At 39.9% G+C, this 18859-nt stretch overlaps 1 protein-coding gene across 1 annotated transcript in view; it reads left to right on the forward strand.

The window, feature by feature from the left end:
- Positions 1–18859, forward strand: part of COL24A1 (collagen type XXIV alpha 1 chain) — a 261918-nt gene that overhangs the window by 26673 nt on the left and 216386 nt on the right. The window contains exons 2-4 of the mRNA XM_069737975.1: positions 5126–5193; positions 13731–14980; positions 16138–16191. Coding sequence (XP_069594076.1) covers positions 5126–5193; positions 13731–14980; positions 16138–16191 — 1372 coding nt within the window. The remainder of the gene's footprint in view (positions 1–5125; positions 5194–13730; positions 14981–16137; positions 16192–18859) is intronic.

Here is an 18859-nt window from a genome sequence, read left to right on the forward strand (position 1 = left end):
AAAATTTCAGAGCTGCTAGTAAGATTGCTAGAGAGGCAAATCAGAACTCCCGCTTGACTACAAAAGACATTCAGAAAGATTTAGCAGACTCTAGTGTTGTGGTACTTTTTCTACTGTTCAGAGACACCTGAACAAATATGGCCTTCATGGAAGAGTCATCAGAATAAAATCTCTCCTGTGTCTCACCATAAAATGTAGTATCAGAAATATACAAAAGAACATCTAAACAAGCCTGATGCATTTTGGAAAAAAGTTCTGTGGACAGATGAGGTTAAAACAGAACTCTTGGCCACAATGATCAAACATATGTGTGGAGAAAAAAGGGCACAGAATTTCAGGGAAAAAAAATCTCGCCAACCATTAAGCATGGGGGTGGATAAATCATGCTTTGGGGTTGTGTTGCAGCCAATGGCACGGGGAACATTTCACAGATAGTGGGAAGAATGGATTCAATGAAATTTCAACAAATTCTTGATACAAACATAACACCATCTGTAAAAAAGCTGAAGGTGAAAAGAGGATGGTTTCTACAAATGGATAATGATCCTAAACACAGGACAAAATCCACAATAGATGACCTCAAATGGTGCAAGCTGAAGGTTTTACAATGGCCTTCACAGTCCCCTGATCTAAACATCATTGAAAATTTGTGGCTAGATCTCAAAATAGCAGAGGATGCAAGACGACCCAGGAATCTCCCAGAACCGGAAGAATTTCACAAGGAAGAATGCATGAAAATCCCTCCAACAAGAATTGAAAGACTCTTGTCTGGTTACAAAAAGAATTTACAAGCTGTGATACTTGCAAAAGGGAGTGCTACTAGATACTTACCATACAGTGTGCCCAAACTTTTGCATCAATCAATTTTCCTTGTAATGGATTAAAATATACGGTATATATTTTTTGCTTAAAATACAAAGGAAATGTGTCGTCTTTAAATTTCGGCCTTTTAGAGATCATTTCACCTTCAACTTGCTTAACTGTTCACAATAACAGCAATTTTAACCCAAGGTGCCCAAAACTTTACATGCCACTATAAGTGATACATGTTTACTGACCATAAATCCTATATGAAGACATCAGCTGCGCTCACTGTGAACTATAAAAAGGTGAAAAATACAGTAGTAAAAATCTGTACAAGTCTGTCCAGCTTCAAATAAAAATCACGGATGCATCAATTATTTTTATGGACAGGGGAAAAAAGTGTCCAAGAATCTCTGGATGGTTGGCAACCTGCCCCTGCTCCCAGCAAATTAAGTATTATGACATCTTCCATGAAAAAGAATGTCAAGAACACTCATTGAGAAACTCAGTTTTTGTTGCAGTGGTCCAGAGGGTCCATCAGAAAGCACCAAATCATTATGCAAGGAAAATCCAGTTGAAGTGATCACCTTATGTCAGCGGAAATGATCTCTGTAGAGACAATAAGATATACTATTAGCAGCTAATGATGGTACCCATTTTGGTTGTCACTTAGCTTTTCTGCAGCCATATATAGCTAAAAATATAGATAAATATAATTTTTAGCCAAATATATCCTTTTTTATTACTTTTTTTTTATTATTTAATTCTATTGTGTAATGGTCTAACGTTTACCATAGGGTCGAGTCATATTATTTGTGCTTTAGTAAGTAAATGCAGTTTGATCACTTGGTACACGAACTGGAGCCAGTACTTTGCAATCCTGGGCATGTGCCAGGGTATATGGCGCCTGGGGGACCACTGTGATCACGTTTCAACTTGCAATCAAGTCATACATTTATGGAGCGGGTTCAAGAGCTAAGCTCACACGATACAGCATGGGATCTGGGTTTATTATGCAGCCAGAACCCAAGCTAAATGCAGCAAACCGAGTTAGATACAGATTTTCCATGAAAAAAAGGAATGTCAGATATTCAAAGTGAGATTGACCAAACAGCCTGAGGTGGGGATGGTTTGGAAGTTCATACAAACTTGTCCTGTGCCATATTTTAACATCCCTATACTGACAAGGTAAAATATATAAAATCCATTCTAATTCGGGATTTCCGAGCTTGAGGAAGGAATGTACAAGATAAACTTACAGTACATGTCTCGGATTTGTTGAGTTGTGTTTGATTACGGGCTTGTGCAAATGACTGTAAAAATCAGACGAGTGCTATTCGCAGTTTCGTCCCTATGTGATTCTATGGGGTTATGCAGTTGTATTTATTTCGCTGACTGAGTCAGTCAGAGTAAAAAACACAGCATGCTCGATTTGCCTCCGAGAATCGCTCTGTGGGTCAGTGGAAAACATTGGACCGAACTAGGAAGACACATGACTGCAGTCCCATTTTCACGGACAGACTGAATGGAGGAGATGGAGAAACTTTTTATTTTATTAATTCTAAACATCCGAGAAAATTGGATTAAACTCTGATCACATTCTGATCAGAGTATGTTTAGCACAATCGGACTGATTTTGTCGGAGAACCCTAGCTTTCCAAAGATTAATTTATGCTTACGCAATGCCCAACACAGGTGGACTATTGGACTCTTGTAATTTTCTTGCACAAGGGTTGTTCTCTGTCTGCCCATGGTATGATAAAGAAGATCCAGAGGGTACATTACCATGGGAAGTAAAAAAAAAAAAAAAAGTGACCTCTGACATCTGATTGTTTGGTTAACAGTTGTGTTTACTGTCTACTGGTCTTTAGATTTGGCCCTTGGTTTACATGGCCCTTGGGATGTGTCATCTGATCACATATACAATTGGGGTCCTACTTAGCAAAGAAGGTGACATTGGGTGTTGTGTACACAATGGATAAGAATGAAGGTAGAGGGTGTCCTGGAGTCTGGAGTGTTTTGTTAGTGGTTACAGGGATTTAACCTTTTGTCTGTTCATCACGGTCAATGGTGACATCAATATTAATTGTATGATATGTAACTGTGATGAGTTGTTGCTCAAAATGGTTTTTATATTGCGTGGTCGTGGCGACTAGGAATTGTAACCATAACGTCGTCACTTTTGAATTAGTTTCTCAGTAAAGTTTCACTTTGTTATTAAACTAAACGACATCTGTCTTCAGTGTCTGGAAGGCTAAATCAAAGGTGACATCCAACATAACAGCAATTCCTGTTATCACTTGTTGTCCCGCACTGTCTGGTTGATATATAAAAACAAATATATCCCCCTAGCCTTTAAGGATTTTGGGAATTTTTTGTGTTGTTGTTGGTGCGGATGCAGAATATTGAATAATTTTTTGGTTGGATTTCTGTGTAATTGGAGTCAGGCAAACAGCCCTATAGACTTCTCTGCAGGAGCCCCTGCTTTTGTAATAGGTGCACACCGGTGCCTCCCTCCACCCCTATAGTCAGGGTGGTTACTGCATGCTCCCGTTGGGCCAATGGAAGATGGACGGGGCTAGTACCGCCCCTTCCTAGTGTTTAAAGTGGGCACTGAGCCTGTCTCCTCTTCTTCCCCTTGTTTGGGTCCTGAAGGTTCTCACAATTTTTGCAACCTAGTGAAGGGTCTGCACCAAGTCTGCACGGGTTATGGAGTGGTGCACAGGATACAGAGTGGTGCATGGGATACACCTTGTTTTCATGCCCGTCAATTTGGGCAGTGCCTCTGAGGTCAATGATTAGTAGAAGCACTGTTGACATGACGTTAGCACTGCAAACAATAACTTACTGGGAACAACGATGGAGACTCAGTGCTGGACCTGAAAAGAATGAGTAAAGCACAGCTTGTTCATCCAGCATCCAGTCTGATTCTCCATGGTAGCCAGATTTCCGTTTTGCATCCTTTATTCTCTGCGCCACTTACGGTACTAGTCCACAAAACGACAAGGCACCACTTCAGGCCTAGTGTGTAGGACTCACGCAAGTACATGACATAGCAGGGCATAGCAAGCACCAGAGGCACCCAGTGCAGATGTGAAGACCGGCTGTCACAGAGGACCGGATGCCGGACAGAGTTGCCAACCATCCAAAAATTCCAGGAAAGTCCTTAAAAATTGGTCACTTTTTTGCCCTGTGGGTAAAAAAAATTGAAGGTGACTGTGATTTTTTTTGATCCTGAAGAAACTTATACAGATTATTATGACTGTAATTATCATCGGTTTACAGTGACTGCAGCCGATGTCTTCATATCAGAATGATGGGCTGTAGACATGGAGCACTGATACTCATAATGATTTCTTATGGTTTTCCAATGTGTCCATAAGAAATATTGCCTGTCCCTGATTTTTTGCTAAACTGTCCAGAAAAAAATAAAACGTCAAGTTGACAACTCTGATGCCGGAGCAGGGCAGCATGAATCTTGTTGCTCATTCCTAGTGGTTATGCTATAAATGGCTATAAGGGAGATAACTTCTTATGGGCACTTGCATAGAAATCTATGGGCCCCTTTGTCTGACTCCAATTTCATATACATCCAACAGAAAAAAAATCTTAATATTTTATGGCATGCCAAGTAGAGTATGTTCACATGTAGCTTGTATGATGCTTTTTTTTCCGCATGAAAAACACAGACTGTGGCCAGAAAACAGATTTCTCAATACTTAAAGGAAACCATGTGTTTGTTGCCCATAGCAACCAATCACGGAGCTGCTTTTATTGTACGAAAGCTGTTTAAAAAATGAAAAGTGATCTCTGATTGTTTGATACGGAGAATAAAGGCAGTTTTTCTTTTAGACCTTTTTTTTAAATAAATGAGGCCTACTATCTGTGTAAAATAGCATCTCACAGTATCTCAGAGGGACACAAAGTCCAGTGGCTCCGTATTACAGAGTTTGCATTCATCTATGCAGACATCTCCGCCATGAGGCCTAGCCAGCGACAATATACTGATGGTGTGAACGGACTATGTAATCACTTGAAAGTCGCAATTTACCTACTAAATATTTGTTTCATGTCCTTTGACAATAATGTACATTTGTTATGTACGCTAACGCATGATTAAAGTTTATTTGAACAGAAAAAAAAAGCAGGAGAAATGACAACCAATCAGCTTGCTTCTTTCATTTTCTAATCTATCTTTGTAAAATGAAAGCTGTAATTGGATTGGTTGCTATGTGTGACTTCTCTGGTTGCTAAGGGTGACTGCTCTGCTATTTTTTGTTATTATTTTGTTATTTAACCTGTTTTTTTTTCTTCATTTTAGGATAAGCCTCCTAGTTGTCGTCGTCGCAGCATGCACAGCTGTCAGTGTGGCCGAGAAACGAGCACAAGGTGAGGGGGAAGCTCTGCTTTTTATTAATGTACGTCCACGTGACATTGTAGCATAGAGACCACGAGACACGGCCATTACGAGTTATGACCTTTGGAAAAAATCTCTTCAGCTTGTGACATTTTGTCCTATAGCAGAAAGGAAGCAATTGTGACTTTCCCGCCTGTGGGTGTTGCGGGGGTGGGAGCGACATGACTGACATTGTATCTGAGTGTTACTAAACAAATGGAAAAAATCAATAAAACAGCAGGATATGATTATGACAATGCCTGCTGGTGGCTCCGCCGCCGCTTTTGCAGCTGAGGAGGACGATTCATCACATAGACATGAGAAGAACGTCTTCTGCTTATTTGAGGCGAGAAATATTTCCAGAATGACAGCTCAAAAAGGACGATGGCAGTCACTGTCCGGATGATTAGGAAGTAGTTCAGGGTTACTTGCACAGCAAACACCTTGATAAATGACAGACAACAAGGAGAAGTGACACCGGAGCGTTAACATTAGCGTGGCAACACACACACACCAGGATTATAGGACTGAATTAGGATTTGTAAGGGATTACACCTTATTTTACAATGACAAGGTGCAACCGTTTTGGTGGTTTCTTTTTAAGAGCTCGGCTAGAAAACAAAACAAACAAAAATTGGGGTAGAGCCTTTATTACCCAAGCGGAAACCTAAAAAGGTTTTCCACTATTAAAAGTGACAAAATGTGTCAAAGACAAAAGTGAGCAACCTGCGATTCTATAGCAATTGTGGAAGGATACACTATGCTGGGAGTTGTAGTTTTTATAGCAACTAAAACACCCCAGGTTGCAGACCCCTCTGCAAGGATATGCCATCATTTGTTGATCAATGGAAAAGGAAAAGATGGTGTATAAAAGGCACTAGGAACCATATAGGAACAGACAGTCTGAATACTACAAAAATAAGAAACTCTATTTTATAGTCATAGTGAACAAAGATAGATTAAAAATAATTAAAAAGCAAAAAAAAAATTTTTTTCCCCAAAATGATATATATATATATATTTATTTATGTATTTATTTATATATATATATATATATATATATATATATATATATATATATATATGGAAATCCAAACCATCTCCCTACAAATCAATATACTGTAGGACAAAGTACAGAGCTATATGGAAAGTATAATAAACAGCCAAAATAAAAAAGAGCCAAAAGTAAAACAACCAATCAAAAGAAAAAAAAATCAAATGGGAGAATGAAGGCATAACAAAATGGTTGTAATATAGCAAAATAACATAAAAAGTGTAATAGGATAAAGCCAATAGAATAGTAAATACCAGATCAAATATAGGCGTGTGACCTAATGGTGCTACCTAAAAAAATATGAAGCAAGGGAGAGGCTTACCTTATTATCTGGGCGGTGGCAGTCTATCTTTCTTTATAATATTTATTAATCAAAATAGAAAAAATATCCGGACATGGGCGCTGCAGATGACTAGAAGACGTCTGAATGGTAAATTCAGGCTACGTTTTTGGAGAAACGCGTAGCCTGAATACTTTACCAATAAAGGAACATTGACTTCAGTCACTAGCTGGACGGAAATGATTTTTTTCTGCATTGTTGTGTATCTTGAGGTGCTGTTTGTTCCACCATTGCTCAGGAAAGGAGCAACATCTGACAGACCACAATTCTACAACCTCTACCAGAGTTATGCCTGATATTGCCCAACCCAGGAAGGTGAAAAAATTTCCCTCTAATCTACCGACATCTCCACCTTACATTGTGTTAGGAGGCGCGCCATGTTTCTTTTTTTTTTAATCCTTTGTTGATCATGGCAACTCAACTAACTAGGACATCCATTTGTTATTCCAAATACTGCACTACAGAGCAGCCCTCCCAGCGGACCACCATGCAGGGATCACATTGATTTGGATGTGTGACGCCCCAGGGTCCTGATCGTCACATTGACATTTTTTTCCTCACGGGGAGAGTGAGGCAAGAAAGGATAATTTTCTCCAGTTAAACACAAACATGCAACATGTTCACACTCCAGGCCACAAGGGGGAGCTTTTGATCCTATTCCTAGGTGACTCCCCTATATATATTGTGGTTTGGAGGGAAAGAGAGAGATAGTGCCAGAGAACAGACTGGAGCAGTCTGAGGCAGGAAGAACGTATGAGGAGCCGTGCAACCACGAAAAAGTGCTGCAGCTTCTGGACAGAGATAATACCAAAAGCAGAACAGATTGCAGCGAGCGTGTAGGAGAGAGAAGCACAGGAGAGTGACATCAGGGGAGGACAGCTGCGAATGAGCGATCCCCCTCTGAAGCGTTGATAACCGGTAGCCGGAACACCGAGGTTGCAAGGGACTCTAAGACTTACAGCAGAGACCGGCAGGACAGCTGAACTGCAAGTTACCTAGGAGGCACAGTGACACATAGAGCCCGGGTCGTGATAGAGACCCTGTAAAAAGGCTCGAATCACCTGTCATACGGGTTTGTGTCCTATCCTATACGGGGGACAGAGAGAAGAACTGTGAGGACCTTATCAAAAGCCATAGGCAGTAAGGGACTACAACACCACCGCACTAAAGGAAGGCTTTTAACTCCACCTGGATAAGGGGACTCCCAATTTGCCTCCAAGCCGGCCGGACTCTGCCTGCCCTGTGATATGGTACCCTGGACTGTGGCTGCCTGAAGTCTTCAGTAAACCAGGTAAAGAGACTGCAAACCTGTGTCCTCGTTCTTTACTGCGCCATTCACCATGTTCCATCTACACATCGGGAGCTCTGGGGATACACTTCACCTGCGGGAAGGTATATCATCTAGCTGCTATAACATCACCCCAGAGGACCCCTTAAAGCAGCGTCAGTCCCCACTGACCAAATACCACAGGTGGCGTCACGAACATAAACTTTATTCAATTTCCCTTTTACATGAATCGTCACCGTGACATCCCTCTGTGAACACCGGACCCTGTACCGGGTACCCCACGGCCCTGGCGGGCGACTCAGATGTAGCTATGCTAGGGTAGATTAGAACTTTTTGGAATAATTCTGCCATAGATCTCTCTGGAATTGGAGGATGGGAGTAGTGCTGAAGCCTTGCAAGCAGCACAGGAACTACAGATCAATAGGCACAGGATTGATTTCTCAAAAAGTGAACGCTGCACTCTTACGGCTGCCACGGATGACTAGATTGGATGCCGGACCAGGGTAGCTTGAATCTTTTTGCTAATCTCTACTGCTGGATCTCAAAAATGTCAGAGTTTATGTCAGAGTTTATTCAATAACCATATTATTAACTTAAATGGACGAATCTCCAAGAAAAGGCCACTTCTACCCCCAGTACTGGCAACTGGACCTCCTTATTCTTAGTCTTTTTGGAGGTCCTATCATCCAGATTCCCCCTAACTCACATCACATGCCATAAAAGTGATTCAGTAGTAAATACACTTTGATTCCTTTAAGTTTCAGGACTCTGAATTGCAACTATAGTATAAAATTACCCATTTTCTAGACTTTTTTTATAAAGAAAATACTTTCACATTTTTGTGAAGAATAGACTAATCAGCGGAACATAGATTTATCCATATTGCATCCATTATAACGCATGGAAGTCATATTTTGTTTTCTGTAACATAGAGAAAGGATTAAAAATAAATGAAATCATAAGATGCACAAAATTAGGGGCAGATCAAAATCTAATGCACAAAGTGAATTCGGCATCTATACAAGTCATCAGACTCCAAATGTTGGAACATTAAAAAAGATGGAGTTGCTGAAAAATATCTATAAAAAAAAACTCTGATGCGGAAGAAAATGGGCTATTATGGGCTAAGTATAAAGGGGTTTTCCCATTATTGATTTTCAGGAGCACACTGTACCCCTGCCTCCTAATTTCCAGCCTGACGGGTGACAGTGCGCTCCTGATGATTGACAGTTTGGGCTGGCATAATGGCTGGGCCAAACTTTGTGCTCTTCCGCTAGCAGAGGCAGCAACGGAAAAGTGGGAAAACACTGAGACTTCTTGCCTAGGAGACCAGGACCATAGCTGTACTCCTTGCAATGGAGACCATCCAGAGCTAATAGACTGCAGCAATGGTCTGTAATGTAGGCAGCAAGTAGGAAACAATGAAATGAAAAATCTCTCTGCTCTTGAAAACATTTATAATAAGAGGTCAATTGCAAAGTTGCTTGTTTTTTTACATGCATTTTGCAATCTTACCTGTTTATGATGAGAAAATGAGAAAATCCGTCTAAAAAAATATTCAAAATAGAATCTGATTAAATTAATGGCGTGGACACTACTTGTTTTTGAAAGTTTGTATGTGATGGCAATGAGATCCTGAGACTTTTCCCATTTCTCCTCACCAGGCCTCAGCCACGGAGTCTGGTATATGCAGTTAATGTAGTCTGCCGACACGTATTTGACAGAATGAGAGAACAAGCTGTCTCTTCCCTGACTGAAGGGATGACGTACTAAACTATTTTATTTCCTGGAGGTGTGGACTGAGGGGACAAGACCAAGATCTATTGTGGGATATTTTAACCCTGTTTCGTATCGTGGACTGAATTTGACCTGATAGCGTAGTAAAAAGAAGAAAGTAATTTTCTAAGGCAAGCTACAACATTCTCAGCACATATTTGCGGTTACATGGTACACACCAGTGTATTATATTTATCTGCTGCAATACCATACATTAGAATGAAAAAGTGGAAAAAATGCAGCGAAAGCTAAGAAGCTTTATTCACTCTGGTAGGAGTCTTTCCCAAGCTTTAAACGGTATATATTATTACTATTAATATTATTATTTATATAGCGCCAATACTCTCTGCGGGGCTTTACAGACATTTGCGATATATATAAACTTCCTTCTTACCCCCATTGGGGGTGGTCTTTATTGTCCTTTCTCATTCTTGGGTCCTCTACCAGTTTGAGGGTTCTGCGCAGGGTTCTCACCAGGGTGAGTTTGAGGGTTCTGCGCAGGATCTTAGTTGTTCCCAGCATTGCGCTTTTCTGGACAGAGAGCTCAGATATTGTTCCTGAGATCTGTTGTGGCCATTCTTCCAACTTGGGGCTCACTGCTCCAAGTGCCCCTATCACCACTGGAATCACTGTTGCCTTCACCTTCCACATCTTCTCCAGTTCTCCTTTGAGGCTCTAGTATTTCTTTATTTTCCTATTGCAGTTAGTGATTGTGATGTTTGTTAATATTTACTCTTGTGATCCAGGATGTTTGGGAATAAACAAGCTAATTGCTACTGTGCATATAAGCAGTAGATACCTAACTTTTCCTTCATTAATTAAAGGTTGACTCTCAGATGGAGATTTCCTTATGGAATTTAGATCAAGAGCTTAGTTCTGCTGTACCGTGTTCTTATGATGAATACCTTCCAGGGTGCGGCATGGGTGCTGGTGGCGCATGGGTTCCCAAACTTAAGTTGGGAGACATAACAATTTTGCTATGGGTGAAAGAACCCCAAACAAGACATTGATGCTTCGAGAAAATAATTGTAAACGTAGGCTGTGCTGATCATTACCCACCTTTTATATGAGCTGCTAGAGCTCTGAGCACAGTTGTGACTTAAGAGATTCTTGTCACTTTTGAGGTCCATTTATCCAATAAGCCGAAAACTTTTAAAACACCAGCTCCAAATACTACATTACTGCCCTGTACAGAGAAGAAGATAGACCTGAGTTGTCATTTCTCACATTAAGAATGACGTCCATTCTCCTTTATGAGTAGATGAGGTCTAGTGCCACTGGAAACCTGACAATTCAGGTGCAACTGCATTTAACGTTGGAGCTCTTTAACTGGTGGTAGTTAGTGGTAGTTTTGTTTCTATGACAAATAAAACATTGACCACCATGCAAAAAGTATTCACTGATCATGTTGAGGTACAGTCTGGGAAAAAGAATCAGTGGTGATAATAATTTCTCCTATATGAGTTTCCTATCAAACAACTCCTTACATCTTTGTTTTTCTTGAAACCACTGTAATTAGCATGATATTTGGGAGAGTAAAAAATGGCATGTATAGAAGTGAGAGGACTCCATTGCAAGGGTTATCATGGATTGATTCCGTATTGATTCCGGATCGAGTAGCGTTGTGTTTTGTTTCTCACTTCCCTCTTTTCCATGATCTTTTGGCCAATTACCCAACCTGGGCAAGTCAAAAATGATTCTATTCGAGAAAGAAGAGTTCTCCAGACGTTCTCAACATCTAGTACCGAAGGAAATCCAACAAGGGCTAGGTCCTTCCTCTCAGAGATCCCAAAAGCCAAATAATTGACCTATATAGTTTGCCCTTGGGAATGAGAATTTGGGTGTTTTTCAAAACCTGAAGTTCAGATACGAATGACGCTAGTTAGCCCAGTTCTAGGAGTAATTTTTGAAATAGAAGGTGAATGGGACAACTTTGTGAAGTAATCTACTCCACCTGTTACTTTTAAAGTCTAAGGTTACAACAGCAGCATCGTTCCTCAACAGTGTGACCATCAGTATATCTCTACTTGATACATACAGTGTGCATCTCAACCCATTTTTAATTATGGTAACTGTCATTTGGTTCACAACTATCTCTAATGACTCTCCTATACACACGCATGCTTGACATGTGTTTTCAATGCGGATAGAGGAGAAAGCTGGTGCCAAACATCTCTAGTGGGGGCTTATGTCCTAGAGGGATTTAATCTTCCAGCATGATGATGGCTAAATTGAGATCTGCTGCTCCACTTGTCTTCTAGCCCAAGCTTTAATGTCCTCTAGTTGTGAGCTTCGCAGACAGAAATATTTACGTCTCTTGGCCGTTGAAAAGAGGACCCAGGATGTAAGAGGTAAACATCCTGTGTGAGTTATATTAAACCTCCGGCAATAATTGATAACACAAAGAAGGATGTCTTGTTTTATAAACTAGAGGAACAGTTTACAGAAGCCCGGGGCAATGTGGACCTGGACATTGGATTTCTCCATGGTATGCTGGCTATGTCACATGTTTATCAGAATTCCTAACTTTGATCCACTGTGCATATTTTTGTAGGCAGAGGAATGAATCTAGTAGAATATATGTAACATTTAAAGATAAGCAGTGTTAGCTACAAGACATGTCATTGACAGGTTCTTACAAAAGAGGTGAAGTGGCATTGTGAGATTTGCATGGGCAGGTTTTTTAGTGGTGTGTGTTCAATTGGACAGCTGGTCAGGTGGGTCAAGTGCATATATGGCATCTAATCTTCAGAAATCTCTGTAGTGCCGCTGCTCTATTCATACATTATCCTATGTTCTGGAAACCATGGTCTATTTAGATCCTCTGAATATGTACTTTTGAAAAAAAAAAATGGAGATTCCAATTGTTGGAAGAATTTTGGGTAAGTGGCTAGTTAGGTTTCATTCTTTATTCTTACTCATTAACTGATGCTTTTTGTGACACTTGATAAAATGGAAGATATCAGAATTTTTTACTGTTTTTCACCCTGTGGACAGAGGGTAACCCACTGAAATATGATAGAAAGTCAAAACAGCGGGTTCATTCTCCTATTTATCTAATTGTAAATCAATTGATATATCGAGGAACTTGTATGGTTTCTCGTCTCCTTGACTATTCACTGGGGAGTTTCCAAGTAGACTGATGGAATTATGCCCACACCGCACTTGGCAGTCAAGAAAACAGACAAACTGGCTTCTTCATTTAATAAAACCACAGTGTTAAATTTTGACGATTATTCAAAGGCACTTGGTTTGGAACTGTGTATGTTCATATATCAGAAAAACAAAACTCAAATCATCACATTGTTTCACCGAAGACCACCCTGAAGATAGCCCGACAAGGTATGCCCTTAAAAGTCCTTCATGACTACAACTTAATTGTGCACATTGATAAAGGAATAAAGAAGTTACAAAAGGAGATGAGGTTTGATTTTATTTTTAGTCATGCAATTATAAGAGACACTAGTTATAATTATGTGGAGACCATTCCTTAATAGCAAATATTAAAGGTTTGCACAGACTATGTACATATGCAAACAAAAACAGGTGATAATCTATTTTTTATTTTTGTAAAGACATAACTCTAGGATTGTCATCTTGAAAATGAAAATATCACCCCAAATAAGGTATCAGATCTGTGGGCAACGATTATAGAGCAAATTAATATATTGTTTTCTTGGAACTAGTTTCCTCTATTCAGTCTTATTTGTCTATATCTGCTGATTGTGATCTTAGGAGTCCAGTTCTAGGTACTTCTCAATAACCGGCTGTGCACAATATAGAGAAGTCATCAGTCACTGATTAGGACCACGTACAAGTTTGGAATTAATTTTGAGTAATAACACACAAGTTATATAAAAGTTTTAACTTTGTATCAATCTGCTCTGTAACATACTATCTGCAAATCAGACTGCATTTTCAATGTATATCAACCAATATGTCCAAATTAAGGAGGGCACTTCAAAAAAATTAAACCACAAAAAACTGCATTTTTAATGTGATAGGTTCATGTTAAGTCTACAGGAAAAAACTTCTGTTCTACTAAACTTTTGTATTTATTTTTTTATTGCAGGCATACATGCTTCTCATCGATTAGGTCGCGGAAAGACGGAGCCAGCATTATTATCATCAGTGACTGTCAAACCATGGACCGCTGCTGCAAAAGACCACAGGGTGGAGTTAGCAGAACCAGGAGTCGTTCTCACCAGAGACACAGTCATCGAATACCCAATAGGAAATAACATTCTCTCAAAATTGGGACTTCCATTTTACTTGTTGATCAGTGTTCGATCAGACAAAATCAACAATGCTTTCCTTTTCAGTATTAGAAATAATAATAGGATATTCTTCGGTGTACAGTTGCTGCCGCGAAAGGTAGTGGTACACACAGGGGGCAAACAGTCTGTGTCTTTTGACTATACAGTGCAGGATGGACAGTGGCACAGCTTTGCTATTGGTGTTGGAAACAAGTCCATTTCTTTGTTTGCGGAGTGTGGAAAGAAATACTTTAACAAGGAAGCTGTATTTGACATACAGACACTCGCTCCCGGTATTATATTTACTTTGGGGAGAATGACTTTTCATTCTGTTCAGTTTGAAGGAGTAATATGTCAACTGGAGATTATTCCTTCAGCAGAAGCATCTGCAAATTATTGCCTTTACGTGCGAAAGCATTGTCTTCACACTGATACTTACCGATCTCAAACTGGAGACCCCAGATTGGAAGAACTTCTTCATCCATCCATACGAATTGAAACTAATAAACCTGTAGAGGACAGTCCCCAATCACAGTCTATATTAGACATGGCCAAACAACCAGATTTATTGACATCTAAAACGTCTTTAGCTCGGCTGTCCCCAAAATTCAAAAATGTTAGTTTTGCCCAAAATGAAACATCTCGTATTAAGGTTACTCAACATCCCGATCATAATTGGGCGAGAAATGTTACAGAGGTTGATTATTTGTCTCCAACTACGGCTTATAAAAAGATTTGGTCAAACAGCAACACCACCGAAAGCAAATACGCAAAAGAGCACATGGGTGGAAAGGTGGGTATCCATCAGATCTTCAACAGGACGCTGTATCAGGCCAGTAGTGACACGTATAGCCAACATGACCATTGGGATGAACCTAATGAGAATGATGACTATGTTGGCGAAATTGACTATGGAACAGAAAATCACTATGGAACGGAAAATAACTATGGAACAGAGAACAGCTATGAAATCAACATGGAGAACTATGATTACGACTACGATGAAATGAACATGCTCTTTGAGATGGATGATTTGCTTGGAGATAAAGGAGATCCTGGACCTCCAGTAAGTTGACTATGTTTGTTAGTAAAATGTGTGTGTGTGACTTGTGAAAAGAGTTTTGGATCGCTAGATGAGCGTTTGACATGACTCACTAGAGTTTCTTGGCTTAGCACAAAGATAGTAATTTTAGAGGAACATTATTTCAGATGTCTTCTATCTTCTGACAGATAGGGCCAAATATTTCAAGATGTAGTGAAGTTTTTTATTTTTTCATTCTAAATTTATGAAGCTCAGATTACAGAAAGAATATAGTGCCAACTTCACACACTTCACTGAGGTTCTTTAATATTGGGCAATGCGTGACAATCCTATACATTTTTAGCTCTATTCTTTGCATTTTCCAACTATGAGTGCTGTTTCTGAAATACAGTCAAAACCATTTCGACCAATCACTTACAACCCCTTTAAAGTAATTTCCAAAATGATAGTTTGATAACTAGATGATACGTGTAGACATAAAACTGTACACAGAAGGTGAAATCTGAGATATAAGGGTCCCGGAGTGCCCTTGAAAAGACGACAGGCCTCAGGACATATTCCAGACACACCTTTTTGGCTGTCATAAAATAAAATAACATAAAGTTAAGTTTTATCTACATTATCAAAGTCTGGAGAACCACTAATGTAATTAAGAATCAGATCCTAGAGCCAAACCAGCCATCTCAACAGCACAGCTCGGAGGGGATCAAGGCCGGTCTGTCGCATTTCAAAGGATTTGTGGAAAATAAAAGTGCAGAACCAGGTGTTAACCTCGGCCCTGTGTGGATACAGAAAATGTCTTGTACATGAAATGCACAAAGCCTGGGAAACTTCTCCACTGCATTGCTTTATACAAGGGTACGATTCTCAGGTCCCAAAACCATTCACACTATGACCATTTATTATTTGGGAAAATTTGTAAATAATGGACGACCATCATTTCCTTATGGAAATAACAGACATTCCATTGGTTTCAATGAGAATCTGTGTGTTGGGAGCGCCATTAAATGCTTGGATTATTTTCAGCTGAAAGTAAGAGGTTTAAGCCGGGGCGCTGTGTGATCTTACTGCAGGGTTAGAAGGTGTTGATAATTGATAGTTTGGGATTTAGAGTCTGAGACACTGGAGCTTAGTCATTCTTAGACTTTCAGTAAAATACTTGTGTGTTTCTGTGTCTTCAGGGTCCTCCAGGTCCTCCAGGTTTACCAGGTCCCCCAGGGAAAAGAGGTCCAAGGGTGAGTAACTGGCATATCACGTTTCACATCTGTTTTTTTCATTTTCAACCTGATAATAGATTGCATTTGGTTATATCCTCGGTTAACAAGAGCGTCTTAGAAATATTTTGCATAGAAGGGTTTTTAGACATAGGTATGAATGACATGACGGAAGTTCTCAGTGCTGGCTGTGGGGACTCAGCTCATATACAGAAGATAATGCAGGGACTGTAAGGGCAGGAGTGACTGAACCGATGCCTAATTTTACATTAATTTAAAGGTGAAGACTGGCACCACTTTGACATTTTATAGTATTGGCTGTGGTCCTATGCCAACAGCAGAACTTGGAAGAGATTGAAGGGGATGTCTCATAATTCCCTTTAAGTCAACTGACTCCGGGCAACAATAGCAAACTGCTGACCTTTCTGTGCGAGCATCATTTCCTTTACAGCATTCACACCAAGGGAAATGTAAGACTAGGAGATGGCCATTCAGATTAATTCAAGGACGGCTTAAAAAGTTTGACCGGAGCCACTTACTACCACAATGGATGTGATCAGTGCCGATGATGTTAGAGCCCCATATATCAGCCAAGACTCATGCATTTTTGGCTGGTATCATGCATTTGTCCTGTTCATTAGGGCAGGTGCAAACGGCCATAGATTCTCTCAACCGAGAGAATCGGGACAATTATGTAAATGACTCTCTGATCAGAGTTTGATCAGAGTGAAGTATAGTGTGCTCCAATTCTCTCGAATGAGGAGAAGATGGAGACCAAAACTTCTCCATCTCCTCCATTGTGTCAGTGTGCGGTAATCAGAATGCATTCAGATGTCATTCGCGTAGTCTGACGATTTCCATGCACTTATTGACTTGCATGGATGAATGTGATCCGAATATCGGATCAAACTTGGACATGTTATGATTTTGAAGGCCTGGTCCAAGGAAAAGAATCGGACATGTGCCTGGCCCATAGAATAACATTGGTCCAAGTGCAATCCGATGTTTTGTTGGATCTCATTCAGATGGAAAATACATTGGTGTGAGCGATCCCTTAGAATAAGACATGTGTATGTTCCCTGCTGATCATGCACTCATCTCAGCAGGTATGTGAAGTTGTAACATCATTGACACCGTTAACCTCCAATGCAGAAATATGCCCGCTGGAATACCCCTTTAAATCTGTTGGAATAAATCTGTTATAGGAGACATCCTGCACAAAAAAACTACTCTTTATAAAAGCTGTATGGCATAATGGGGAAAATGGACAATGGCTGTCTTCTGTTGGACCTCTTGGTCCCATTACTGGGTCAAAACCGAGGTTCACCAGGGAGAATCCTTTGTTAATTTGTTGTGCCAGTCTAACAGTGGGCTGTGGACATAACAATTTTCTTCCGTAGAAACAATACTGGACTGAAGGGTGTGTGGAGATTTAGGGCAGCTGTGGTCTAAGATGTAATAATAACATACAAATAGGGGCCAATTTGATCTTGTGGTGAATTTAACCTATGGCCTCAGTACTCAGCAAGGGAGAGGAAAGGTTACACATACTTTTTGAGTGTGCACAAATCCATTTGCTCCTCTTTTCGTCCTCTTTTTTTATGCTTTCCCTATGAGTACACCCATTTACTGACTCCCTAAGTGCTTGTCAGATCCTAAATATAAAGTATGTATTTCCACCCAGTCTTTTATGTGTAGTCTAGATATAATTGTGGCTTTGCATAGCTAGCTATGTTTTATTATAGTTCATGCCCGGAAGCCAGGCGGGCCGTGTTTATATTCGGTGTATGATTAAGTGTGCATCTTTACTGTAATTTTAACTATCCAGTTTTTTATATTTTGGGAATGGTGCAATTTTCCAGTTGGATTTTTTTTTAAACTTAGCCATAAAACTCATCCTTCACTTCGATCTTAGTCCAATACATCAGATGCAAGTGTGAACTCATCCTTCACTTCGATCTTAGTCCAATACATCAGATGCAAGTGTGAACTCATCCTTCACTTCGATCTTAGTCCAATATGTCAGATGCAAGTGTGAACTCATCCTTCACTTCGATCTTAGTCCCATCAGATGCAAGTGTGAACTCATCCTTCACTTCGATCTTAGTCCAATACATCAGATGCAAGTGTGAACTCATCCTTCACTTCGATCTTAGTCCAATATGTCAGATGCAAGTGTGAACTCATCCTTCACTTCGATCTTAGTCCAATATGTCAGATGCAAGTGTGAACTCATCCTTCACTTCGATCTTAGTCCAATACATCAGATGCAAGTGTGAACTCATCCTTCACTTCGATCTTAGTCCCATCAGATGCAAGTGTGAACTCATCCTTCACTTCGATCTTAGTCCAATACATCAGATGCAAGTGTGAACTCATCCTTCACTTCGATCTTAGTCCAATACATCAGATGCAAGTGTGAACTCATCCTTCACTTCGATCTTAGTCCAATATGTCAGATGAAAGTGTGTTCACAAGTAGATAATGTAGAAACTAATGCATTAAAAAAAAAACACATAGATAACAATATTTTTGCCTGGACTCAACTTAGTGTGACTCAGTTGAGTGCATTGTAAATTAATAACAGAATTTATAAAAAGAAATACACAAATGATTGGGAGTGGATTAATGGCTGCTTTTCTCAATCTGGGTCTGAAGCTGGCTTCTGTTTCTTTACAACAGATTATAC

Source organism: Ranitomeya imitator, chromosome 8 (assembly GCF_032444005.1).
Source record: "Ranitomeya imitator isolate aRanImi1 chromosome 8, aRanImi1.pri, whole genome shotgun sequence".
Lineage (NCBI taxonomy): Eukaryota > Metazoa > Chordata > Amphibia > Anura > Dendrobatidae > Ranitomeya > Ranitomeya imitator.